The sequence below is a fragment of the Oreochromis niloticus genome, linkage group LG3, assembly GCF_001858045.2.
Source record: "Oreochromis niloticus isolate F11D_XX linkage group LG3, O_niloticus_UMD_NMBU, whole genome shotgun sequence".
NCBI lineage: Eukaryota > Metazoa > Chordata > Actinopteri > Cichliformes > Cichlidae > Oreochromis > Oreochromis niloticus.
The window spans coordinates 19,931,533-19,957,323 of NC_031967.2; the positions used below are offsets into that span (position 1 = coordinate 19,931,533).

General features: G+C 41.7%; 3 protein-coding genes and 1 non-coding gene across 5 annotated transcripts; 2 read left to right on the forward strand and 2 right to left on the reverse strand.

The window, feature by feature from the left end:
• Positions 1 to 946: 946 nt before the first annotated feature.
• Positions 947 to 3,969, forward strand: LOC100702642 (E3 ubiquitin-protein ligase ARIH2-like). Of its 2 annotated transcripts, XM_013273907.3 has the most exons (5): positions 947 to 1,156; positions 1,401 to 1,480; positions 1,760 to 1,860; positions 2,848 to 3,003; positions 3,101 to 3,969. In XM_013273907.3, exons 1-5 carry the CDS (start codon positions 1,011 to 1,013, stop codon positions 3,578 to 3,580), a joined length of 963 nt encoding a protein of 320 aa, XP_013129361.2. In that variant the 5' UTR covers positions 947 to 1,010; the 3' UTR covers positions 3,581 to 3,969. The 2 variants fall into 2 exon arrangements, with proteins under 2 accessions (XP_013129361.2, XP_025761940.1); XM_025906155.1 differs by lacking the exon at positions 3,101 to 3,969 and having other exon boundaries at positions 950 to 1,156; positions 1,760 to 1,874; positions 2,848 to 2,874.
• Positions 3,970 to 6,395: 2,426 nt separating this feature from the next.
• LOC109198563 (uncharacterized) lies at positions 6,396 to 11,260 on the reverse strand. The gene is made up of 10 exons (XM_019353967.2): positions 11,134 to 11,260; positions 10,666 to 10,760; positions 10,137 to 10,281; positions 9,706 to 9,812; positions 9,042 to 9,213; positions 8,712 to 8,815; positions 8,226 to 8,355; positions 7,881 to 7,984; positions 7,405 to 7,534; positions 6,396 to 7,217 (listed from the first exon to the last, which is right to left on the reverse strand). The coding sequence occupies exons 1-10, from the start codon at positions 11,195 to 11,197 to the stop codon at positions 7,078 to 7,080; spliced, it is 1,191 nt and encodes a 396-aa protein (XP_019209512.1). The 5' UTR covers positions 11,198 to 11,260; the 3' UTR covers positions 6,396 to 7,077.
• Positions 11,261 to 19,133: 7,873 nt separating this feature from the next.
• LOC112846559 (translation initiation factor IF-2-like) lies at positions 19,134 to 20,518 on the reverse strand (the record flags this gene model as incomplete). Its single annotated transcript, XM_025906165.1, has 1 exon — positions 19,134 to 20,518. A coding segment is annotated over one exon (645 nt), but the record flags the coding sequence as incomplete, so codon positions are not given.
• Positions 20,519 to 25,662: 5,144 nt separating this feature from the next.
• Positions 25,663 to 25,736, forward strand: trnai-aau (transfer RNA isoleucine (anticodon AAU)). Its single transcript has one exon. It is a non-coding gene; the product is annotated as a tRNA-Ile (tRNA).
• Positions 25,737 to 25,791: the final 55 nt, after the last annotated feature.

Sequence of the window (25,791 nt, forward strand, 5' to 3'; positions counted from 1 at the left end):
ACATTAGGTGAGTTCCTGACACCAGCTCGAGTGGAGAGCAGGTCAGGGGTGGTAGCCCTGCCAGGGGTGGATGCCAGGTGACTCAGGAGCCCAGTGGAATTTTCCAGCCACTTACCCAGGCTTTGCCAGTCCCTTTTGTTTGATTTACATCTGACATAATTTTCCTGAAAGTAGAAATGTGTCTGTGTTCTTATTGGTTAACATTGTTGTGGCTGCTTCACCCCCTAAAAAATGCCTGTGGAGTTGAGTTGATGAAGCTGTACTTCAGAATTGGTTTTAGTTAGAAAGAAATAATTTCTCGCATAAACATAGTGTAGTGATCAGTATGAGGATGCTGAAGAGACCATGCAGAAAGCTGCATCAGCTGGTCAGAAAGAACAAAGTAAAACAAACTTAGAAGATCTGTGCAAAATGAAACAGCTGCAGTGGACAGATGCAAGGATATCAATGGTTGATATACTTGTGCTGTAAAGAGAGTGTATGTTGTATGTGGACCCAGGGCTCGAGTGGTAATCTGGCATACTGGGGAATTTGCTCTGTGGGCCGATGGGTCAGTTAAAGGGCCCACCAAGGGTGAGGAGCCCATCAGTTCATTTTTATTATCGACACTGTATTGTCCAATCACATCTCTTTACACAACCACCCCTACTTTCCCCGTGAATCTTGTAGAAGAGAGTTTGGTGTGGAAAAATTGGTGAAAAGATTTAGCTGAAATGCTGACATAAAAGAAAAATGAATTAAAAATAGATGTACCAGATGTGTCAAATGAGCTGACAAGGAGTTCTGAATCAAAGGCTGATTTTTTTTTTTTTGTCCCAGTCCAGCCCTGTGTGAACCAAATATCGTTGTTGTAAAATCAGGTGATCAGCCTATGGAGTTTCTTCACGCCTTTAGAGGCATTACCCTGAAACACACGCCCGAGAGTGGGAGGAGTATCGCCGCTTACATTCACAGCAGACCAAAGCGACTCTCAGTCCATCGCTGAACAGAGACAGTAAAATCCAAGCCAGATGTGCAACCGGGCCACACGTGAGCATTCACGTTACCGAGATTTTTGTCCGAGACGTAGTTTTGCTTCGTCCATCAACGTGCCAGATGACTGTCACCCGTACACGGAGTTTCTCGAGGACACAGCATCCCCGCGTTCGCAACACAGGTAACACTGCGTGGTTCACTCACTGTTGTGTGTGTTGCATCTGCTGCTCTGATTTCACTGACTTTTTCTATTGTTGTAAACTTCGCGCTGATAACAAACTTTATGTTAAGAAGAAACTGTGTGCAACTGTCTGCCTCCAGCGAAATTATTTCTCTTTGAAGTGAAACCGAAAGTCTTCATTTTAATCAGTTTTTTGTTTTGTTTTTGTTTTGTTTTGGTGTTTTTTGTTTTTCACGCCCGCAAGCGTGCCAACAAAACAGGACAAGTGTTACGACCCTCACGACAAGACACTTACGTTTGTCGATGGAGAAGATGATTTGGACTGTAAGTAGGCCTATTACCTGGGCACTTTTTAAAGTGACATCGAACATCTATCTATCTATCTATCTATCTATATATATATATATATATATATATATATATATATATATATATATTTATATATATATATATATATATATATATATATATATATATTTATATATATATATATATATATATGTTAAAATATTTTACCTGCGTTGACACTAAGCTTAAACAAAACACATTAGCATTCATTTATGTCTGACACTGATTTTTTTGCTTGTGTGTGATTGTTCTCAGTTTTGTGTGAAGGCTTCATATCTCGCAGAGCTCAGATGTCCTGTGGTCACGCTGTGACCCCGACCTCTCTCACCAACTGGTGTCGCAGGTTGTTGGACCAGGTAGGCCACTAAAGGTTGGTTTCATTAAAATAAACAAGCAAACAATTAAATAAATAAATAACAGCGTCATGCAGGATTGTGTTGATTTTTAGCAGGATTTTTATGTTATGTCAACACGAATAAATAAAAAATAATGAAAGCAGTGCCCAATATGTCGTTTTTGTTTTTTGTGGTTGTGAATTGGATTGTAATGTTTACTGTCATGTAGATGAGAAAGAAGCTACGCTGACTTAAATCAACACGCAGAGCGACACACTGCTCTTTAAATTCATGAACTTCTCTCAGCAGAAACCTGCTGTGCTCTCAAGGAAATAAATAAAACAGTCAGAAATGTTCAGCTTCTGTCTTTTCTACTGTAACTTGTACTTGTACTTGTGTAGCTTTGAATTACAGTTGTACAATTACAGCTGTGATCATTTCACTGTTTCTATAGAGTAAAGAACATAAATGATGTTCAGACAAAATATAGCATCATAACTCGGTGTTTCATGAAATTTGTAGATAATTTGTACATATAGCAATACAGTTGTGATGTATAATGAAATATTTCAGTAGTTTTCACCCTTTCATGCATAGTGGCCAGTTATTCAAAGGCTGTTTTTTTGTATTTGTGTCAGTGTTGATGGTATACTTGCACATATACCACTATATGATGCCAGGTCTCTCTTGGAAATGAGATTTTTAATCTCAATGAGATTTTTTTACCTGGATATATAAAGGACTAATAAAATACATTGGACAGTGATGTGTCACTTCATACTCAATTCATAAGTCAATACGTATATTGTAAAGAAAAAAAAACTTTCAAAAAAGAACATGTTTGAAAAAATGAAGGTCAAAAATCTTTTTTTCCATGCCTGAAGAAAAAAAATACTTCATGCATGAAAGGGTTAATAACCTACTGAAAAAAACTCATCGAATTGTTTAGTGTTTTGTTTCCAAAATGCGAGTCTAATCATTCTCTCACCTCTCCATATTTTAATATAGGGTGAAAGCAGGTTTGTGTGTGGTGGGTCTGGTTGTAGTGCTGAGTGGACCTTTGCAGAAGTTTGTAAAATGGCTCTTCTGGACTCTGAAGAAAAAAAGTACTTCAGAAAAACCCTGGAATTTAACATTGCCAGGCAGAAACTTACTACTAAGTTGGTAAGTGTTTCATTAATATATTATATATACTGTGAATATAGACTTGATAGACATTTAGCTATATATCAAATATTGTGCCACCTCTGTCTCCATGCAGTGTCCTGAATGCAGATCCACTGTGACGAGAGAGAATGAATCAAATTTGAATGTCCTCTGTAAAGAGTGCACAGCAGTAAAAGGACGGCTGTTTGAGTTCTGCTGGCAGTGTTTGAGGGAGTGGAAGGGTCCACGGCCTCGGAAAGACCGCTGTGAAAATGATGACTGCTGTAACGAGTCACTAGAAACACTAAAGAAATGCCCAGATATGACGTTTCATGGGTATGAGTATGAGTATGGGTTTCAGTATTTGTATGGGTTTCAGCATGAGTATGGAGTCCGTGTGTGTCCCTCAGTGCGTGCCTGTCCCACCTGTGGTTTGCTGTTGCAGCACAGCAAGAAGGGTTGCCCATCAGTTGTTTGCTCTCGATGTGATGGGAGATTTTGTTTTGTGTGTCTGAAGCACTCTAGTACACATTATAGTATCAGGTGCACTCCTGCCCCCAGGCAGACCTCTATACCTGTTTGGAAGAACAAATAATGGCAAAGACACAAGGCTGATACGTTTCACTTTCTTTGTATTGAGAGCGTCTTTTCTAAATGTAAATGTCAGCATGCTGTGTTTTAAATTCTCTGCTTTAATAACATCACTTTATGAATAAAAAATTGTGTTTTATTAGTGAGCTGTCATGTCTGAAGTCCAATGATAAATCTGCATAAATAAAAGGTAATTCATTAAAAAAAAAACTTTAGAATGAGGTTAAACATTCTGTGTGTGCACATGCTGTCCTCTGGTTAGTTACATATATAACACATGTTGTCTCCTTATCCTTGTTTGTATTTCAAGTTACATGGTGATGAATTCTTTAGAGCAAAGGTTTCTTTTAGAAAAAGTTAGTTAAGTTTAATCAACGTCACTACTTAAACACTACTTAAATTAAAATATAAATATAAAAATAAAGCCTGTGGATTTATTTATTTCTTACTGTCATGTAAAAATAAGATCCTTCATTATACATTATATAAAATATGGTGCAAATGAAATATTGACTTTACTGCTAAAATAATTCAGTATCTGAGTTAAAATACAGGTATTTTCATTATTGTTAGCTTAGGTTCCTCATACAGTCTCAGCAGGAGAAAGCTTCATCACTTTGTGCTGTTGAGTTGGGAAATACAGGAAAACCATTTTTTGTTTTTCATTTGTACCAAAGAAATTTGATAACGGACTAAATAAAATTATTTAACTCTTAATCTGATTAAAGTTTAGCTGTTTGAAGGTTAACCTAAATGTATAGTTTCAGAATGATTGTATGTTTTTTACTCTGTTTAAATTATTTAAAATCATTGTTAACACATTCAAATGTAAATCACAGCAAGTATTGCACTGAGGCAAACATTTTATAGAAGAACTTCTGTTTCCTCAAATCCACATTATGATATATGATATACAATACACATCTCAAAGCAGGTCTTAGATTCTGATACGAAGCTAAACTCTCAACCACAGCCTTCAGCACCTGGTCATTGTGCCACAGGATATAGTGCATTACAGATAAGACACACTAAGATCTAAATATAGAACCCAAGATGATCTGTAAACGAAAGAGTTCAGCTAAAGCTGAAACATGTGAACGATGCTCATCATAATACCTTGTAGCTAAGTGCAGAAGTAAATCTGGTTTTACAACATGAGCTGCAAATTGGAAACTACCTATTAACTAGAACTGTTTGTTGTGTAACCAGAACAATGCTTGGTTTGGTTTTTGCTTCTTTACATCCTGGTTGTTGTGCCAAATGGTGGCCCTGTGTGTGTGTGTGTGTGTTAGTCCCCGTAGGGAAATTACTCCTTTGTGGACAGTCACCAATGCAGCGCCCGGGGAGCAGTGTGTAGGGACGGTACCTTGCTCAGGGGTACCTCAGGGTAGCTGTTCAGTGGAGTCGAACCCCCGACCTTCCGATCATGGGGCGACCGCTCTACCTACTGAGCTATCCCTGCCCCTGAGTGGATTCATCAGTCCTATTTTACAAACATTCAGATTAAATAATTTTAACATCCAGTTTGATGCATATTCAGAACACTGCAGAAGTAACATAATCCCCCAAACTCTCCAAATAAAATAATAAATCCAGGTCATAATGCTAGAAACACAGCGTCACTGGTCAGATCAACTTTGACTTCATGGTGGCAGTTTACTAAATATAAAGTGATAAAACCCATAAATCATCACATAAATAAATCTTCACTCGCAGGAGCACTAAGACTCTCATTATATAAAGTAAAACCATAGAAGCACTGATCTGCAGTCGTATGACTTCTTGTAACTGCTGGAAAGAAAATGAAAGTGACAAAAGAAAAATAAAGCAGTCGGTGTCTGTGTTTACTGATCAAACCTGAGAAAGATAACAGGTGGGATCCAAATGAACAGAGTGCAGATAATTCTATGAAAACAAAAGCTTTAAATTTGTCTCAAAATGATGTGATTTCACTTAGAAAGCAATAAAAGTTTGACAGTTTGACCAGTTAAAGAAGTCACAGTATTTTTAAGATCCTTCCACACATTTTCAATTCACTTCAGGGACTGTGAGGTATCAAAAGCTTCAGCTTCTTCTTTTGGTGTAAGAAAACAAGCTTTTTTCATCACTCAGTCATTTTCAGCTAATGAAGCTGAGTGTGAAGAAACTGGGATGAGAATCAGCACCTAAAGTCTGGCCATGGTTCCCAGCTGAACTTTACTTTTCAGGGATGAACTGCTGCCCTGATTGGAAGATTTCAAGTATTTTGAGGGCATGTATAATAAGTGATGGGAGAGTGGAGCAAGAAATGGACAGGCAGTTTGGTACTTTATTGGTTTGGTGTGGTGAAAAGAGCAAAGGGTAAAAATAATCAAGATTATAACTAGAAACTCAAATTAAAGATCATAACAAAATACTTAAATATGGCCTGATGTATTTGAGTAAAACATTGGCTGAACTGTCCAAGCTTCAACGGCAGGATTCGAAGTTAGCAACATCTCATTTGATATAAGCTTGCAGATTTTTCTTTCTTCCTGCCATGACATTACTTAGAGCGCAGGCAGATAAGTAAAAATCATCATGTAAAATGTGATCTCTTTTTTAAAAATTTGTTATCAGAAAATGTGGTTTAATTGTGCCAGTGTTGATTCTAAGGTATTTACAGAAACAGCTAAACTAGTATAATAATCAAGATAAGGTGGAAATTTCCTCAGAGAACGCTTCTTTTCCCCAAAATTAAGGTTACATAATGGAACGTTTTGCATTAAATTTTTTCACTGACAGTCTGATTTCTCTGAGACAGTCTTCTATTTTATCAAAGTTAAATGATGCAAACCATGAGGAAGCCAGATTTTTATTTATTTCTTCCACATTTACCTTTGAATTATTAAACATATTCTGAAAAAAGATTTACTTAATTGTTGTGATTGTTAACTGAACAAAACATGTCACAGAAAATGAACAATTACATTTTAAAATATAATCTGGGATCATTTGTGAACAAAATGTTTACATACAGACATCAGTGAGGTGAACAATAACATTTGGTCATGTGCATTTATTCATGTACATTGTAAAAAGATAATGTATCACATAGGAAGTTGACAATCAATGTGTTCCTTTGTTTCAGTATTTGCTTTGTGGAGGTTAGTCTGTGTATAATTAAGTTTATTCTACTTTCTTCCTTTAACAATAATAATATGAGCTTCCTTACTCATTGTTTGTATCCTCTGTTTCAGACAGTGGATCTATGTGATGTCAGTAAGACTAAATAATCCTAATATTGTCATCTCAGGCACACACCTCTGACTGTGAAAACAGAAGCCCCAGAAACTTGGTAATAAAACGAAACAAAAATTTTGCACCCCAATTAATCATTATTCATTCCATGTATTATTGAATTAGTGCTGACTATAGGTATGATAGGAGGCGTAAAATGTGAAGAAAGCACAAAGGAGAAGGAAAGCCATAGATGGCTGACTTCAATCATAAATTTGCGTTTTGTTCTTTACGTGGACTCCTTCATCCTCCGTGAACCATAATCACCACCTGTACTTTTTTGCCAGCTTTGATTTTGTATTGTGTCTTTGATGCAAAGTCGTCGTCAAGTGGCATGCCATCTAGGTGCAGCTTGACATGATCCTTTTTGTATTCTACAACAGCTTAACAGAGGACAGAGAGGAATTTACATTACAGTCTTTAGACTGAACATAGCTACAAATATGTCATCAATAATTATACCATGCTCCCTGCATTAAAGTGAGCCACATCAGAGTGATTGTCAAGAAAGCATTAAGCACTGATCATTACAATTTTAATTTATTTGATAACAATTTTTAGGTTACTTACATTCCTCCATGAGCATTTTTAGCACGTCCATTTTGAGCTGGCTCACAGTCATTTCGTGCAGCTGTTTGGCAGTCAGAGGCATCACGCGCCTCCGACCATCAGGCAAGAAAATGAAGACTTCTAAAAGCATCTGAAAGTTATGAGAGGAGACACTTACTACCTTTGTTTAACAGGGCTTAACACATTTATTAGATCACATATCATAAATAAAGGAAAACACAAATACTTTAGAAACCTGTCTTCTCTTTTCAGTGAGTCCTCTATGTGCTCATAAAACCATGAACTCAGTTCATGTTTTTATATCAAAATATTAAGTTAAAATAAAAATGTAAACTAAACATTTACACAGAAATGAATTGAAATTTATTCAATGTGATATTAAATTCGTGCTGGGCATAGGTGTGACAGGAGCCTTAAAAAGAGAAGAAAGCTCAAAATAATGATGGAGCCCTTCCACCTCCCTGAATCTTAACCACCTGCACAGTTGAGCCGGCTTTGATTCCGCAATCAGCCAGCAATGCAGACGGGTTGTCCAGTGTCTTGCCTTCAACGCGCAGAGTGACATGTTTCTCAGTGTATCCTACACACAAAGTATTAAACAGGTTTGAGTAAGTGTACATGCAACACTAAAAAAACATAAAATAAAATATTTGAAGGTGTTTGCACTTCACAACATTTAATAGTTTTTTTGGTAAAATAAACAACAACAAAAAACAAAAAGAAAACACACTTTAGGGACAGTTGATTATATCCTCATTGAGGACTGTAGGTTAGATCATTATTTATTTAATGTATCAGTTTTCAGTTCTTAGGTTATTTACCATGGATGGCCCACATTCTCAGTATGTCCTCTTTGAACTGGCTCACAGTCATACTTTGCAGCTGTCCGGGGCACAGCATCATCGGCAACCTCCGACCATCAGGCAAGATAATGAACACTTCTAAAAGCATCTGAAAGTTATGAGAGGAGACACTTACTACCTTTGTTTAACAGCGCCTAACACATTTATTAGATCATATATCATAAAAAAGGAAAACACAAATACTTAAGAAACCTGTCTTCTCTTTTCAGTGAGTCCTCTAAGTGCAACCGTTTTGAAATGGAGTGATGAAACTCAGTTCATGTTTTTATATCAAAATATTAAGTTAAAATAAAAATGTAAACTAAATATTTACACAGAAATGAATTATAATTTATTCCATGTGATATTAAATTCGTGCTGGGCATAGGTGTGACAGGAGCCTTAAAAAAAGAAGAAAGCTCAAAATAATGATGGAGCCCTTCCACCTCCCTGAACCTTAATCACCTGCACAGTTGAGCCGTCTTTGATTCCGCAATCAGCCAGCAATGCAGACGGGTTGTCCAGTGTCTTGCCTTCAACGCGCAGAGTGACATGTTTCTCAGTGTATCCTATACACAAAGTATTAAACAGGTTTGAGTAAGTGTACGTGCAACACTAAAAAAATAAAAATCTTTGAACTTTGCACTTCACAACATTTAATAGTTTTTTTGTAAAATAAACAACAAAAAACAAAAAGAAAACATGTTTTAGGGTCAGTTGATCACATCCTCATTGAGGACTGTAGGTCATTATTTTTTTTTTAATGTATCAGTTTTCAGTTCTTAGGTTATTTACCATGGATGGCCCACATTCTCAGTATGTCCTCTTTGAACTGGCTCACAGTCATACTTTGCAGCTGTCCGGGGCACAGCATCATCGGCAACCTCCGACCATCAGGCAAGATAATGCCAAGTTTACAATTTTCCTTGTTTAGGGGGGGAACTTGTGATCTTTCCAGGTTCTCTGTCTGAAGGTTATGAGAGGTAACGGTTGGTATGGTTAGTTACTTTGCTAAACAGTTACTTTGTTACTTTGTTACTTTGCTAAACAGCGATTAACATTTTTTATACCACATATCATGGAGACAAAAGAAAACGCAAATATTTCAGAGACATGTCACCGCTTTTCAGTGAGCCCTCAGCATCCAGCTATTTTGAACTGTAGTGAGGAACTTCAGACTTAGTTCATATTTTTAAACAAATATGATATTAAAATAAAGATGTCAGAAAAAAATGTTCACTTCAATGAATTATTATCTATCCAGTTTAATGCAAAATTAGCATAAGTATGACAGGAGCCGTAAAATGTGATGAAAGTACCAAAGAGAGCAAAAGCAAAAGATGCCACACTTCAATCAGAATCATGTATGTTTTTCTTTACGTGTATTCATGATTCGTGAATTTGATGTAGTCAGATGAATTAATGATGGACTCTTTCACCCTCTGTTAACCTTCCTCACCATCTGTACAGTTGAGCCGGCTTTGATCCCGTATTTTTTCACTGGTGCAGAGTCATCATCCAGTGGCTTGCCATTAACCATCAGCCAGATATTATCCTTATTGTATCCTAAACACACATAACACCGGACAGGGAGGATTTTACTTTGCAGCCTTTAGACTAAATATAGCTAAAATGTGTCATAAATAACTATATTATGTTCGCTGCATTAGAGTGAACTGCATGAGAGTTTGATTGTAAATAAAGGTGATCCTTAGCAGTTAGCAGTTGAGCAGTTTTATTAACATAATATAATATAATATAATATAATATAATATAATATAATATAATATAGGAAGAGATTAAGAAAACATTAAGAAATTTGAATATAGAATTTTTAAGTTCTGATAACTATAATTTTAATGTATTTATTTTCTGTTTTACGTTACTTACCTTTCTTGATGAGCATTTTCTGCACCTCCTCTTTGAAAATGCTCACAATCATTACTTGCAGCTGTATGGCACTCAGGAGCATCAGACACCTTTGACCATTAGCCAAGATAACGAAGATTTCACACATTGCCTTTTTTAGGAGTATCTGAAGGTTATGAGAGCTGACAGTTAGTGTCTTTGTTAAACAGTACACATTTATAACACATTAAGTATACCACATATCAAAAACAATAAAGGAAAAAAGAAAAAAAAGAGAAAAAAGAAAAACACAAATATTTTAGAAACCTGTCTTCTCTTTTCAGTGAGTCCTCTCTGTGCAACCGTTTTGAAACGGAGTGATGAAACTCAATTCATGTTCGTGTTCCACAAAATATGAAGTTAAAATAAAAATGTAAACTAAACATTTACACAGCAACAACTTATCAATTTTCCATGTGGTATTAAATCAGTGCTGAGTATAGGTGTGAAAGGAGTCTTAAAATGTGAAGAAAGCTCAAATTAATGATGGACTTCTTCAGCCTCTATTTACCTTCCTCACTGTCTGCTCAGCTGGTCCAGGCTCGGCAGTGGACAGTGGTTCAGAGTCGTGGTCCAGTGACTTTCCTCCATATTTCTTAGTGTATTCTAAACACACATAGCACAGAAAAGAGAGAATTTTACTTTGCAGTTTTTTGACCAAATATAGCTACAAATATGTTTAAAATAATTATACCATGCCCCTGCATTAGAGTGAACCACAACAGAGAATATTTTAAAAATAAAATAAAAATAAAATAAAGGTGAGCAGTTAGCAGGTCAGCAATTTTATTCATACTATCTGATACCTAAGTGTATCCGTAGGCACAACATTACAAAAAACAAATATGTGAACGTGCTTTCGCTTCACAAAATTTCACAGATTTTTCTGTAAATAGAAAACAAACACGTTTTAAGACATTTGAATATAGACTAATAATACTAATAATTACACATTTATTTCAGTTTTTATATTACTTACCTTTCAGCACATTTTTCTTCAACCCCCACCCATAGTGGGGGTTCATAACATCGACTGGCGCCATTGCTTTGTTTAGAAAGTGAGGCTGCGATCCTTTCAGGTTCTACGTCTGAACGCTATGTGAGTCGACGGCGTGTTTATATTATTTATAGACTCGGGGTGGGTGTTGCCTGTTTTTTGTTTCATTTTCAAAGGGAAATAACATTGCACACATTATCATTATAATTCATCTGACTCTACTGTGGGTATTATCAACACACCTTTAAAATTCAAAGTGAAAGCATTTTTGTGCATTTTTTTCTGTTGTTTCCCATACAAATAGTTTCTTAGTAAATGAAAAAGACATGAGTAATAAGAAAGATATTTTCAGTTGTTTAAACAGTGCTTAACCCTCTCCAGGCAGACGTTGCAGATTTGCTACAGTTAAGAACTAACAACCTGATTACCCCACATACACATTTTATGAGTTTTTTTTTACTCAGAAGTACCACTGCAGGACTTGGTTGTGCATTAGCAAAAATAAACTTAATTTGGGCCTGAGAGGGTTAACAAACAGTGCTTATTATGCCACGTGCCAGAAAAAAGAAAACACAAACCTGTCTCTGCTTCTCAGTATGTCCTCGATGTCCAACCATTTTGAACTGGAGTCAGGAACTTACACTCACTTCATAGTTTTATACCAAAATATGACACAGCACATTGGACTACTCTGAAAAGCCAGAAATTAATCAAACACAAAATTCAACCACTAAAACATTTAGTTTAGCAGTTCAGGCAAGCAACTATAATTTGGGGTCTTATAAATAATAATAGTGTTTTACTATTTTTTCTTACTTTTTGTAAAACAGTAACTTAGCAAACAATGACTGAGAACCTTCACAGACATATTGCCCTAAACTTTGGGAGGAACACCCTTCAATTGGTGTGGAAATATGAAAAGGAATCAAGGAAACTAGCGGATTATAGGAACAATCTCTGCATCAACCTAAGATACAGACAAACTAGAGTCGTTCCCAAGAGTTTGTGCCTTGGATGTATTCTGTATTCTTAAATGAAAAGAACAAGTAACTGCTTTGGAGAGGGGAAAAGCATGTAGCTAAAAAAAACTAAACTAAACTCCAGTCCAGTGGAAGAGCAAAGAAAGATGACAATAAAATGATTACTTACCTGCATTTTAGAGCAGCGGTCCCCAACCCCCGGTCCTCGGACCGGTACCGGTCCGTGAGTCGTTTGGTGACGGGCCGCGAGAGTTGAGGCTCAGGTGTGAAATGTATGGTTTTCAGGGTTTTTATCGGTTTTCAGCGTTATTTTGTTATCGTTTTTATCGTTAACTCGGTTTTCCTGGGTCTTTTCACGTGTGTTATGAATAAATCTTCTTTTTTTCGGTACCGGTACTAGTTTTATCCGCGACACCTTAAAGGCCGGTCCGTGAAAATATTCTCGGGCATAAACCGGTCCGTGAGGCAAAAAAGGTTGGGGACCGCTGTTTTAGAGGGTCCCACCTGAAAATGAAGCAGCTAATGAAAGAGGTGAAGAGAGAAAGATGGCAGCTTGGTCAGCACTAGTGGCCTCTATAATGTATGCAAATACATGTGGGTTGGAATCCCCGCCCCTCTAGCGCGCCCCCAGAAGACAAAACAGAGCCAGCACATTGAAACTGAACAAAGAGAATTGTAAGCAAAACAAATAAATTGTAAGCGGAAACAAAAAAGTTATAGTTTCAATTAATTTTTTTTTTCACTTTCAATACAAGATTTTTCAGTACATTTATTTCAGTTACAATAATTTTTTTTCAGTTTCAATATTTTGTCAGTTTCATTTTAAGTTGGCATCAATGCTTAATCAAAATTTAATAAATAAAACATGCAGTTCATTTACATAATTTATTTTAATTTCAAATTACAAAACAAAGTATCCCTGAAATTAAAAATACAAGTAACTCGACATTTAATATAAGGTTTAGGGAATTCGGGGTGACCATTTCTATTCTGTGTTTATCATTTGTACTGCGTGATTCGGGCTAAACGCAGCAAAAAATTTAGGAAATTTGTGTTTGGGTCTGGTTAATTATTTCTTTTTTGTGCTTCTTGGCAATAAAGGAAAACAAATTTGAGCAGCAGAGTGAGTATCAAATCTTCTGAGCCAATGCTAAACAACTCCAAACTTTGACCTTTCGATCTAGCTGCTATAGGCAGAATCTGGACTCATTGCGGAATACAATGTTCCACCACATCTTCTGGTTCCAGTGAATCATTTTGGGAATAACAATACAAACAGGTCAGAGTGCAGGGCAGTGACTGACTGTTTAGAGAGCCGTCTGCCAGATCATCCTGCAAACCTTGACCATAAATCTGTAGCTACAGCCTACAGTTCTCCTCAGTGCTGACACTGAGAGCAAACTTGTTCACTTTGGGGTTTTTCTCTGACGTTCCCCTGTTATACTTGGCCTTGTATTTGGAGATGGTACTGGGGCTCACTCCAAATAATGTCGCAGCTTGGTTTTGCAGAGCAACAGCTTGAAGTTGCCCCATGGCAGTAATGTTGATCACAATGCCTGGAAAATCATTGTAGAAAAAAATCTCCTTATTAAATCAAATGGTGTCATTCAGATGAGAACTGGGAATTACCTAACACACGCTCATCAGTCTCATATGTAACCACAACAATGTTTGGTATTTTTCTAGGTTTTTGTCTGCTTCACATCCGGCTTGTTATGCCAAATGATGGCTATGAGAGGAATGCATTAGTTGTGTTGTATAACCATATAAATAATAAAACTTTTTAACATCCAGTTTGATCTACATTCAGAACACAACACAAAAGCAACACAATAAGCCCACAAACTCTCAGCGTAAGATAACTACATGGTACAATGTTCCAAAAGTAGTGCAATAAAACCCATAAATCATAAATAAATAAACCTGGACTCTCAGGAGCACTATGAGGGCTTAAGTAAAATATGTATAAAATAATCATGAACGCTAATCTGCAGTCACATGTCTGCCTATTACTGCTGGAGAGAAACCGAAAGTAATAAAGATTAAATAAATAAAAACTTTTAGGAGCATTGCCTGGTGTGTGCAGAGGGCAGGTTCAGTGTTTACTGTTCATTCAAACAGGTGAAAGGATAACCGATTGGCAGCAATCGGAACAAAAAGAAGGGACCGGGATCTGCTGACAGAGAGAGAAGTGAGGGTGAGGCAGATGGGGGTGTGCATTGAGGAAAGAATTTGGCAGAATGACACAGCCTGGTGCAGCATGAGCAGAGCACCACAACAGTCATGCCAGCAAACAGGAAACTGTGAGTGGAAACCTCAAACAAGAATAACAAGTCTTTGGATAAAAATAACAGAACCAAAATAACAGCACAGTGGCAAGATGTGGAGACTTAACACAGAGATATGATTGTCTGTGTTTGTGGTTTTGCCATGAAAACAAACATTTCATGTGTGCAGCAGAGTATGTTGTTGCAAAGAGCAAGGTAATGAATGGCTTACTGTGACATGAGGCATGCACCAATTACAGAGTTTGACCAGTTTAAGGATTTGTAAGAGTAATGTGAGCTTCAGCTTTTCTTTTTTTTGTATCTCCAAAAGTTCTTCTTCAGTAACCTGTAGTCAGCTGAGACTGAAAAGGTCACTTGGATGAGTGACAACACATTTCTCCCACAAACGCTACGTCCAGATGAACAGAACCAACTTTTGGAGATTTGCTTACCTGGATGGTTGAGCATGCATCAAGACGTTCTTTTTTTGTAGTTTATATTGAAGCCTAATGTCTGGTTCAGGTCATTATTTGGTTTCTCACTGTTCAACTTTACTGGCTGTAAAACAACCTCAGTATTTTCCCTCTAAAGAACAAAAGTACAATATGTTCTTTCATCAAAAGCTGAATGATGTCTGGTTAGTGCATGTCTTTCTTAAAAGAAGTTCACATGTCATTTGGTGCACAGCCCCACCTTGTGGCAGTAGGTAAAGTACTTTTTAGGTACTCCGTGAACTGTAAATGTATATGAACTGCAGTATATCTGGTATCTGTGATTAATGGTCCTTTATTAGAAAAAGACTGATTCAGGTACTAATGTGATATGTGGAATGCTAACTGACACTGTTAAACCCATCAAGACTTTTAAATGTAATTAAATAAGCTTTAGTTGATAAAACTGCTGGTGGTGCTTTATTGTAGTTTTAATATGTTGATGTTGAAAAGAATCAGCTTGGTTGCAAGAGTTAAATAACTTGTGTCATCTTTTGCACTGTGTTCAAATTAACTTCCATGTAGTCATTCATAGACTAGAGGACTTAATGAAAGCCTAAAAAGAAAAACCCCAAAAGCATTATATCCCAGATTTCAGGTCAGTCCTTTGCAGTAACCATTTTGGTAAGGACATACAAACAACAGCTCAGAGTAACAGTTCATAAACATTTCAAAGCCACAGTTTTAAATTCGATTTCAGAAAAATTTCTGAAAGCTGAAAGCTGAGCCCACATTCTCATTTTAGGTTTGACAGCTTTTAGTTGGTAAAGGTGAACTGCTTGGGCAAGAACTGAGCTGTCGCCTGATCATTGGGATTTCACTGTATTATTGTTGGATCTTTAACTAACAACATTAAATGCATAAGGTGACTGTTGTTGGCACTATATAAATAAAACTGCACTGAACTGCACCTGCAGCCTTAATCACCTTAACATTCCCTGATACCTATTTCTCCATTTTTTTGCTCCAACATTTAATCTCTACCTGCTGGTGGCTGTCGGGATGTGAATATTTACTTGTAATGTTCACTGAAGTTCCTTACAGAGCACAGCTTCAGTTGCTGACATATAGAAATATAAATGAAATATAGATTAGATGGGGAAATTACCTTCACATGGTCTTTTTAGACCTTGCCAACGCTTTTGTGTCAGTTCCGCATGAGATCTTGTGGATGGCCTTCAACTATTTCAGCGTACCAAACCACATCACAGGACTGGTCAAGACCTACTTTCAGGATTTACAGTTTTGTGTGACAGCTGAGAACACCACCACAGCCTGGCAGCACCTGGGAATTGGAGTAATGGCAGGTTCCACGATTTCCCTTCTGGCATTTATCATGGCAACGGAGTTGGTCATGCGGGGATCTCGGTGGGTAGGAAAGGAAAACTGACAGCTGAGCAATTCTAGATCAGTGGAGAACCAATTCCAACAGTCTTAGAGAAGCCCATAAAGAGCCTGGGACGGTGGTACAATGCAGACCTCAATGATACGTGGCAACTAGAACAACTAAGGCAGAACTTGGCTAATGACCTCCGAGGTCAGAGGACAGAGGCTGGAAGATTAAGGTGCGCCCGGTGGAAGTGGGGTGCGGGGGCTTTGTTTCCAGTGCCACAGCAAAACAACTTAGAGAGATTGGGATCAGAGGACAGGTGCAACATCAGTCACTGGCTATGGCTAGAAAGGGCTGACATCACTTGGGCAGCTAAGACAGCCAGCTAACCGCGAAACACATGCCCAGGATTGATTGTCCCGTGGTGGGCCTGCCTCAACAGAGGGCGTCAAAAGAGTAAAATATAACATTAGAAATTTTGCTGGTTGACTGTCTATCAACTGTCTTAGGGCCTCCTGGGGACTATGCAGCTAACCTCATGATAGTGAAACCAAAAGGAGGAATGAAAGAAAAGAAAAGAAAAATGTTCCACTCTTCTCTCCTCTGCTCTTCTTCCCTTTTCTGGGAGGCAGCGGGGAGGTAGAGCGTACAGCCTGATCCGGCTGGGAGGTGTGGGAAGCCAGATTGGGCGCCCCCCTTCCGGCTCTATTCTCTGTTCTCTCCTATATTGACCCTTTTGTTTTACTACTCTCTATCACCTTTTCTATCCCTTTGAAGAAGTGAGGCTCCATAAATGCTAAAGAGGTAAGTATTATTTCTCAGTTGCAGTGAATAGATAGAAAATAAACTGTAGAAAACTAAACAGCAGAAAGAAGAAGAGAAATAACAATTTAGCATAAACCAGTGACACACTCCGGGGCCTGATCAACTCTGGCAGGGCCTCCTCGGATTAGGGTGTCTAGTGATAATGGCCGAAACACCCGAAGAATCCAAGGTCCACTACGGATGATGCATCCCAAATTTTAATATGATAATCTAGATCAGATAGCTTATTCCTAAACCTAACCAAGGAAAAAAATTGCAGATTAGCCTGGGTAAAAGACCGAAAGTTGAGACACACAACGATGTGTGCTGCTGGTAAAGCTTCTGGGCTGCCTTTCCTCATAACAGTCAACCCTCAAGATTTTCTCCATTTAAAGCAATGCTTTATCAGGGATTGTAACATCTAGTCCTTTTACTGAATCAGATGGGAAAATTACAGTTGATTCAGTGGCCTGTACATTAACACTTTAGAGCAAGGGTTTCACACTTCAGTCCTCGAGGGCCAGTGTCCTGAAACGTTTACATGTTTCCTTGCTGCAGGTGGGGTGGATGTGGATCTTTCTGCAATTTCTGTGTGTGTGTGTGTGTGTGCTAGGCTTCATCCACTGTTTACAAAAGCACATTCTCTCTTCTGGTACTGCACTGGCAGTGTGTTTGGGATCATCGGGTGATGATGGTGGATCAAAATTTGATCATACTTTTCTACATCCATAATGCTGCTAAATGTTTTATATCTATTCAAAATCTAGAGCAACAGTCCAGTTTAGTCTGAGAGTCCAAAGTCCAGCTGATTATAAACTCCTTTTACTGAAAACCAAATGAAATCCAGAGGCAGTGATTACAGTAGCAGCTACGGGCGATCCAGAGATTATTATAATTAACAGAAATCGGTTCTCAACTCTATTAATACAAATACAGCAGTGACAAATTAAAAAAACACAGAATAAAAATCAGACACAATTAAAAAAATAAAAAGCAATTTTAAAAATCTGTATAAAATGACTTTTTAAAATGACAAAACAAAGCTGATACTGAAGTTTAGGTATGCTCAGTTAATGAGTTTGAATTTGAGTCTAACAGTAACAAATTTATATAGACTTATTCTAACTTTAAAACAATGAGCCACTCAGTCATGATAACCAGTACTGACACCTCCTGACTAGAGGCAAAAAATTAAGCAAAGAAGAACAAAAACATTAGTGATTTGTTTTGAACTGCTGGTACCCCAGGTGGTGACAGTCAGACGCCTGATTAGCAGCTCCTGTGAGACTGTGCGTCCTACAAGCATGCCATGTATGACTGATCTATATAGGACAATAGTATTTGACAAGTTCAAGCTGGTGTTCTGCAAAACCAAGTTGGAGCAATATTTGGTGTGACCCCTAGTAACATCTCCAAACTGAAGGCCAGGTTCCATGTAACGGGGGATGTCAGAGACAAGCTGTGAAGTCAAAAAATTCTTTTTTTCACTCAGGTTTTTGTGGTCTGTTTCAATTCAGCCCTCTGTAAGTTGATAACTTGGCTCTGTCCAGAACTAGGGAAACATAACAGAGCACTTCTCTTCATAGATTTTGATACACTACAACTCATTGTCACGTTTCAGAGACGGGTGAGCTTGTCCTGGCTCATGCATTTGTCCTGACTGTACACTTGTGTCACAATAAGCCTATGTGTACAGACATTCAGAAAGCCTATGCAGTGGTAGGGGCTTCAGGTGTCAGGTTTTGCAAAGAGGCCACTGTGGTGCTCCATCCCTGCAGTATTTGGGCTGACCTCATGGCTGCAAAAGTCACAAGGTCATGATGAATAGGTTAAAATTGAGCCAGGTGCTTCAGCGCCTCCCCCTCGAAGCGCAGTGTAACAGTGTAAATATATTCTTTATGGTCTTGCAGTGAGTAACGCGTTATAGTAAGGATGGAGTCACAACAGCCAAACACATTTTCTGTTGAAAGCAGATAAAAAAAATTGACAATAGATTCAGAGCTGAAAACTCCTGTTTTATGTTCTTCTTGAAAGTAGAGGTGATTTTTATTGAGGTATTTCACGGAGTTTACAGCACAGAGTGCTGCTCTGTCTCTGTCATGGTTGGCTGTGTGGCAGGCAGGCAGGAGAGGTGGATCCAAAATGCAGGACTCAGACACAGGGAGTTCAACTTAAAGCGCAGCTTTATTGCTGGGACAAAACCTTGAATTAACTAAACTCACCAAAAAGACAACAAAAGACAGAACAGAGGAACTAAGGTCTGAAACACTGGAAAACAAAACTAAACCTGAGCAGATGACTACACGCAAGGAACACTGGAAACAGAACACACACAGCTAGTTGAGGGTACGACGCGACACTGAGCAGGGGCAAACACAGGGCTAATATACACAGGGAAGTAATCAGGGAATGGACAACAGAAGGGAGACACAGCTGGGAGAAATCAGGACTGACGAGACAGGGGGAACAAAGCTGCACACACTAACATGAGGCACACTCCTTCCTAAAACACGAATAAACAGAAACATGAAACTCTAGATCATCAGCAGCAGCACTACAAAAGAATAGGAAAACAATCCATAATACAAAATAAAACCAAAATATACGAAACTCAAAATGCTGGGTCAACACTGACCCAGAACCGTGACAGTACCCCCCCCCTGAAGGGCTGGCTCCAGACAGCCCAACAGGAAAAACAAAAACGCCCCAAACACAAAACCACCCGACCAGGGCGGGCGGCGGGGGCCCAGGACGGAGGGCTCAGAACAAAACCAAAACGTCCATCACATGAACGCAGAACAGAGTCCAACACAAAACGTCCACGAAAAGCACAGGGGCCCTGGAAATTAGTCAAAACAAAACAGGCGGGCCAAAAACAACCATGGGTTGCAGGGAATGGAGTCCAGAAACATAGTTCAGGGGGCCGACCCTGGTCCCGACAGTACAGGAGCCAAGGGGAAAGCAGTTCAGGTGGCCGACCATGCGCACGGCAACGGCGGCGACGTGGGCACAGTTCAGGGGATCGGCCGTGAGGACGGCAGCGGCGGCGACGTGGGCACAGTTCAGGGGGCCGGCCCGGGGGCCGACAACACAGGAGCCAAGGGGAAAGCAGTTCAGGTGGCCGACCGTGCGCACGGCAACGGCGGCGCCGGGCAAACAGTTCAGGGGCCGCCCTCGACGGCCATGATGCCGACTCGGAGGCTTGAAAAGCGGCCAAGAAAGGCGAGGAGGCGCAGGTCGAGCTGGCTCTGACAGCAGAGTTGCCACTGCAGGACCAGGCGAGGCTGAGGCCGGACCAGGCAAGGCAGGACCGGGCGGCAGCGTGGCAGCTGCGGAAGCCAAAGAAGCTGATGCTGACGCTGCAGGCGCGGATGAAGCTGATGATGATGATGATGCTGGACCAGACGAGGAAGAGGACACGGAGGCTGGACCAGACGAGGAAGAGGACACGGAGGCTGGACCAGACGAGGATGGGGACACGGAGGCTGGACCAGACGAGGATGGGGACACGGAGGCTGGACCAGACGAGGATGGGGACACGGAGGCTGGACCAGACGAGGATGGGGACACGGAGGCTGGACCAGACGAGGATGGGGACACGGAAGCTGCAGCTGGCGTGGATGATGAGGCTGCAGCTGGCGTGGATGATGAGGCTGCAGCTGGCGTGGATGATGAGGCTGCAGCTGGCGTGGATGATGAGGCTGCAGCTGGCGTGGATGATGAGGCTGCAGCTGGCGTGGATGATGAGGCTGCAGCTGGCGTGGATGATGAGGCTGCAGCTGGCGTGGATGATGAGGCTGCAGCTGGCGTGGATGATGAGGCTGCAGCTGGCGTGGATGATGAGGCTGCAGCTGGCGTGGATGATGAGGCTGCAGCTGGCGTGGATGATGAGGCTGCAGCTGGCGTGGATGATGAGGCTGCAGCTGGCGTGGATGATGAGGCTGCAGCTGGCGTGGATGATGAGGCTGCAGCTGGCGACGGCGTGGAAGCCGGAGACGGAGGCGCTGCAGCAGGCGAGGATGGTGAGGCTGCAGCTGGCGGCGGCGTGGAAGCCGGAGACGCTGCAGGCGGCGACGACGTGGAAGCCGGAGACGCTGCAGGCGGCGACGGCGTGGAAGCCGGAGGCGGTGAGGCTGCAGCTGGCGGCGGCGTGGAAGCCGGAGGCGGTGAGGCTGCAGCTGGCGGCGGCGTGGAAGCCGGAGGCGGAGGCGCTGCAGCTGGCGTGGAAGCCGGAGGCGGAGGCGCTGCAGCTGGCGTGGAAGCCGGAGACGGAAGCGCTGCAGGCGGCGGCGTGGAAGCCGGAGGCGGCGGCGCTGCAGCTGGCGTGAACGAAGAGGCTGCAGCTGGCGTGGAAGCCGGAGACGGAGGCGCTGCAGCTGGCGGCGGCGTGGACGCCGGAGACGGAGGCGCTGCAGCTGGCGGCGGCGTGGAAGCCGGAGACGGAGGCGCTGCAGGCTGGACGGATCCCTTGGACCCTCCAGCGACGACAGGAAGCAAAGGCCGGACGGATCCCTTGGACCCTCCAGCGACGACAGGAAGCGAAGGCCGGAGCGGTCCCTCGGACCCTCCAGCGGAGACACGAAACGAAGGCCGGAGCGGTCCCTCGGACCCTTCAGCGGAGACACGAAACGAAGGCCGGAGCGGTCCCTCGGACCCTCCAGCGGAGACTAGAGACGAAGGCCGGAGCGGTCCCTCGGACCCTCCAGCAGAAGCCATGACCAAGCCAGCAGTCATGGAGGCCACTAGCTGACACAGTGGCGACTGACAATGCACTGAGCACTGGCTCCGCCCAGGCAACGCTGACATGAGGTGGTACTCAGGGGGCTGCTTAAACTGCAGGGGTCCAGAATTAGCTGGGGCCTGACACCTAGCCTCTGGGGAAGCCCTGGAGTGGCAAACTGTACCAACGGCGGCTAAACCCTGAAAAGTACACTGAGAAGACGTAAGACTTCCTCCCTGCGTGGAGTGAACGGGTGAACCTGGTGGCCCTGGGGCCTGGACTACAGGCGGCACTGGAGACTGGACTACAGGTGACACTGGAGGCACTGGAGACTGGACTACAGGTGACACTGGAGGCACTGGAGACTGGACTACAGGTGACACTGGAGGCACTGGAGACTGGACTACAGGTGACACTGGAGACTGGACTACAGGTGACACTGGAGACTGGACTACAGGTGACACTGGAGACTGGACTACAGGTGACACTGGAGACTGGACTACAGGTGACACTGGAGACTGGACTACAGGTGACACTGGAGGCACTGGAGACTGAACTACAGGTGACACTGGAGGCACTGGGGACTGAACTACAGGTGACACTGGAGGCACTGGGGACTGAACTACAGGTGACACTGGAGGCACTGGGGACTGAACTACAGGTGACACTGGAGGCACTGGGGACTGAACTACAGGTGACACTGGAGGCACTGGGGACTGAACTACAGGTGACACTGGAGGCACTGGAGACTGGACTACAGGTGACACTGGAGGCACTGGAGACTGAACTACAGGTGACACTGGAGGCACTGGGGACTGAACTACAGGTGACACTGGAGGCACTGGGGACTGAACTACAGGTGACACTGGAGGCACTGGGGACTGAACTACAGGTGACACTGGAGGCACTGGGGACTGAACTACAGGTGACACTGGAGGCACTGGGGACTGAACTACAGGTGACACTGGAGGCACTGGGGACTGAACTACAGGTGACACTGGAGGCACTGGGGACTGAACTACAGGTGACACTGGAGGCACTGGGGACTGAACTACAGGTGACACTGGAGGCACTGGGGACTGAACTACAGGTGACACTGGAGGCACTGGGGACTGAACTACAGGTGACACTGGAGGCACACTGAACTACAGGTGACACTGGAGGCACTGGGGACTGAACTACAGGTGACACTGGAGGCACTGGGGACTGAACTACAGGTGACACTGGAGGCACTGGGGACTGAACTACAGGTGACACTGGAGGCACTGGAGACTGAACTACAGGTGACACTGGAGGCACTGGGGACTGAACTACAGGTGACACTGGAGGCACTGGGGACTGAACTACAGGTGACACTGGAGGCACTGGGGACTGAACTACAGGTGACACTGGAGGCACTGGGGACTGAACTACAGGTGACACTGGAGGCACTGGAGACTGAACTACAGGTGACACTGGAGGCACTGGAGACTGAACTGACGGTGAGTGAGCGACTGACACTGGAGACTGAGTGGAGAGTGGCAGCGTAGGACAGTGAGGATGCAGTCTCTTACTGATGGGAGGATCGAAGGATTTGGTTAGTCTTGATTGGAAAAGATGCTGACGCTGAGAACACCAGGCTGCGAGGGCGTCCAGAAGGGCCGCGGAATCTTCCTTGCCTGGACCACCCATGCCAAACAGCTCAAAGCAACACCTGGCTCGCAGAGCTGCTATTATTTGAGTTAGTCTTTTAATGTCCAAAAAGCTGGCTGTACAAAGGGTGGAAGACAGAAAGTTGTCAAAAAAACAACCTGAATGAGTCTCTTGGGGGTGTTCTCAGCGTGGATAACGTCCCGGCAATAATTCCACAGCTGCGCGAGGAACAGTGAGTCTGCTGGATCCATTTGATGGTCGCGTCGTTCTGTCATGGTTGGCTGTGTGGCAGGCAGGCAGGAGAGGTGGATCCAAAATGCAGGACTCAGACACGGGGAGTTCAACTTAAAGCGCAGCTTTATTGCTGGGACAAAACCTTGAATTAACTAAACTCACCAAAAAGACAACAAAAGACAGAACAGAGGAACTAAGGTCTGAAACACTGGAAAACAAAACTAAACCTGAGCAGATGACTACACGCAAGGAACACTGGAAACAGAACACACACAGCTAGTTGAGGGTACGACGCGACACTGAGCAGGGGCAAACACAGGGCTAATATACACAGGGAAGTAATCAGGGAATGGACAACAGAAGGGAGACACAGCTGGGAGAAATCAGGACTGACGAGACAGGGGGAACAAAGCTGCACACACTAACATGAGGCACACTCCTTCCTAAAACACGAATAAACAGAAACATGAAACTCTAGATCATCAGCAGCAGCACTACAAAAGAATAGGAAAACAATCCATAATACAAAATAAAACCAAAATATACGAAACTCAAAATGCTGGGTCAACACTGACCCAGAACCGTGACAGTCTCTGCTGACATAAGTGAATAGAGCTCAGTCTCTGTTTTTCTCACCTTGTCTCCTCCGTATGAGAGTAATTATTCAGATAAGATATTTTAATACTATTTCTATATTTATATAATATTTTTGTAATTGCAGTATGTTATTCAGTGTTTAAATGATTGGAGCATAAAAAGTAATTCAGTAATTACAAGGTGCAGCCCAAATGACAATGGTTAACGATAATGGGAATCGCTGTGGCTGGCAATGCCTAGAAAACCTTGTTTCGTCATGGTCACATGACTTGGGTGTTGAACCACGCTTCAGAGCAGTGTTTCAAAACATCTGTGCTTTGGAAGCTTGACACACAGTTGAAACATCTGTATCTTTTTAACTGGTGGCGCTCCATCCAAGCGTCAGTCTTCATCTTCATAAGCATCATCGTGTAGACTTGTAGACTCCAGGGGGTCCTCTAAATCCTATCATCACTGGGATTCTGTCTGCTATGATAAGTCATGAGAGTCTAAGAGCAAAATAGCTTAATTTCTGTATCTCTATAAATCACGTTTAATTATTTTCTCCTTATTGCCAATGGACGGATGATAGGATATTGACAGTCAGACCCCTGTGCAGTAAAGAGGATGTATGTAGTAGACACAATAACAGAGATGATAAAATTGTTTCACTAACTCATCTAAACTAGGCATTTTGTAGAGGGTAAGGCAGCCGTGCCAGTTGTTTGACTTGAAACGGCAACTTTAATGTCATTTCGAATTCATTCTCAAAATGTATGTGGCACTATGATAAATATGAATACATGAAAATAGTAGCTCCCCCATTTTATTTTTATGCTTAAAATCACTTTTTTTTGAAAGACTACTGTTAATGTCTATTTTGCTGTGATATAAGTTTCGCCAGTAGAGGGCACTCGGTGTGTTCTGCATCACTAGCTGACACCTCACTAAACGAAGTGTAGTCAGTACATGATGAGACAGTGTACAGCTCCGCACTGCTCCTGTTGACCTGCTGTTTCTTTGTTTTTGCAGTTTCTGCAAAAATAAATATGTTGCTCGGGACATGAGTTGGCCCATCATTTTCTACAGTGTAACGTACAATTCTTTTATTTATTTATTGCATGCCTAATACCCTGTTGTGCAAACTTGTTTTTAGGATTTGTGATTCTGTCCAGTGTTCCCCTCTGTACCTTGGTTACTTCTCAGCTAACTTTAAAGGCAGAGCGAAGGTGGTGGACACAAACGTGACTGAAAATACAAAAAATTTAAAATATACCACCTGTTTTGAAAACTAAATCACAAGGCTGAATATGAAATTGGACTAAATGCTTAAAGTTTCATAAAAATATATTAGAAACACACCAAGCATGTAAAATATGCCAGTATCAGTACACAGTATTCATACAAATGAATAGTAACTGTAGTTACTTTAGTAACTGTATAGAATAGTAACATGGCATGGTTCGTCCAATAACATGGCCGGTTAGCTCAGTTGGTTAGAGCGTGGTGCTAATAACGCCAAGGTCGCGGGTTCGATCCCCGTACGGGCCAGCTGCTACTTTTGGGCAGCTGGATAGTGTAGTAGTAAGACTACACACCTTTGTAG

Excerpts from the sequence above, each read along its gene's own strand:
- LOC100702642 (XM_013273907.3), top strand. The coding sequence starts at position 1,011 with ATGTGCAACCGGGCCACACGTGAGCATTCACGTTACCGAGATTTTTGT. Across the intron at positions 1,157-1,400 it reads TCCCCGCGTTCGCAACACAG|CGTGCCAACAAAACAGGACA; the intron begins GTAACACTGCGT and ends CACGCCCGCAAG. Across the intron at positions 1,861-2,847 it reads GTCGCAGGTTGTTGGACCAG|GGTGAAAGCAGGTTTGTGTG; the intron begins GTAGGCCACTAA and ends ATTTTAATATAG.
- LOC109198563 (XM_019353967.2), bottom strand. The coding sequence starts at position 11,197 with ATGGCGCCAGTCGATGTTATGAACCCCCACTATGGGTGGGGGTTGAAG. Across the intron at positions 9,813-10,136 it reads GAAAATGCTCATCAAGAAAG|GATACAATAAGGATAATATC; the intron begins GTAAGTAACGTA and ends ATGTGTGTTTAG. Across the intron at positions 7,535-7,880 it reads AAGCCGGCTCAACTGTGCAG|ATGCTTTTAGAAGTCTTCAT; the intron begins GTGGTTAAGATT and ends CATAACTTTCAG.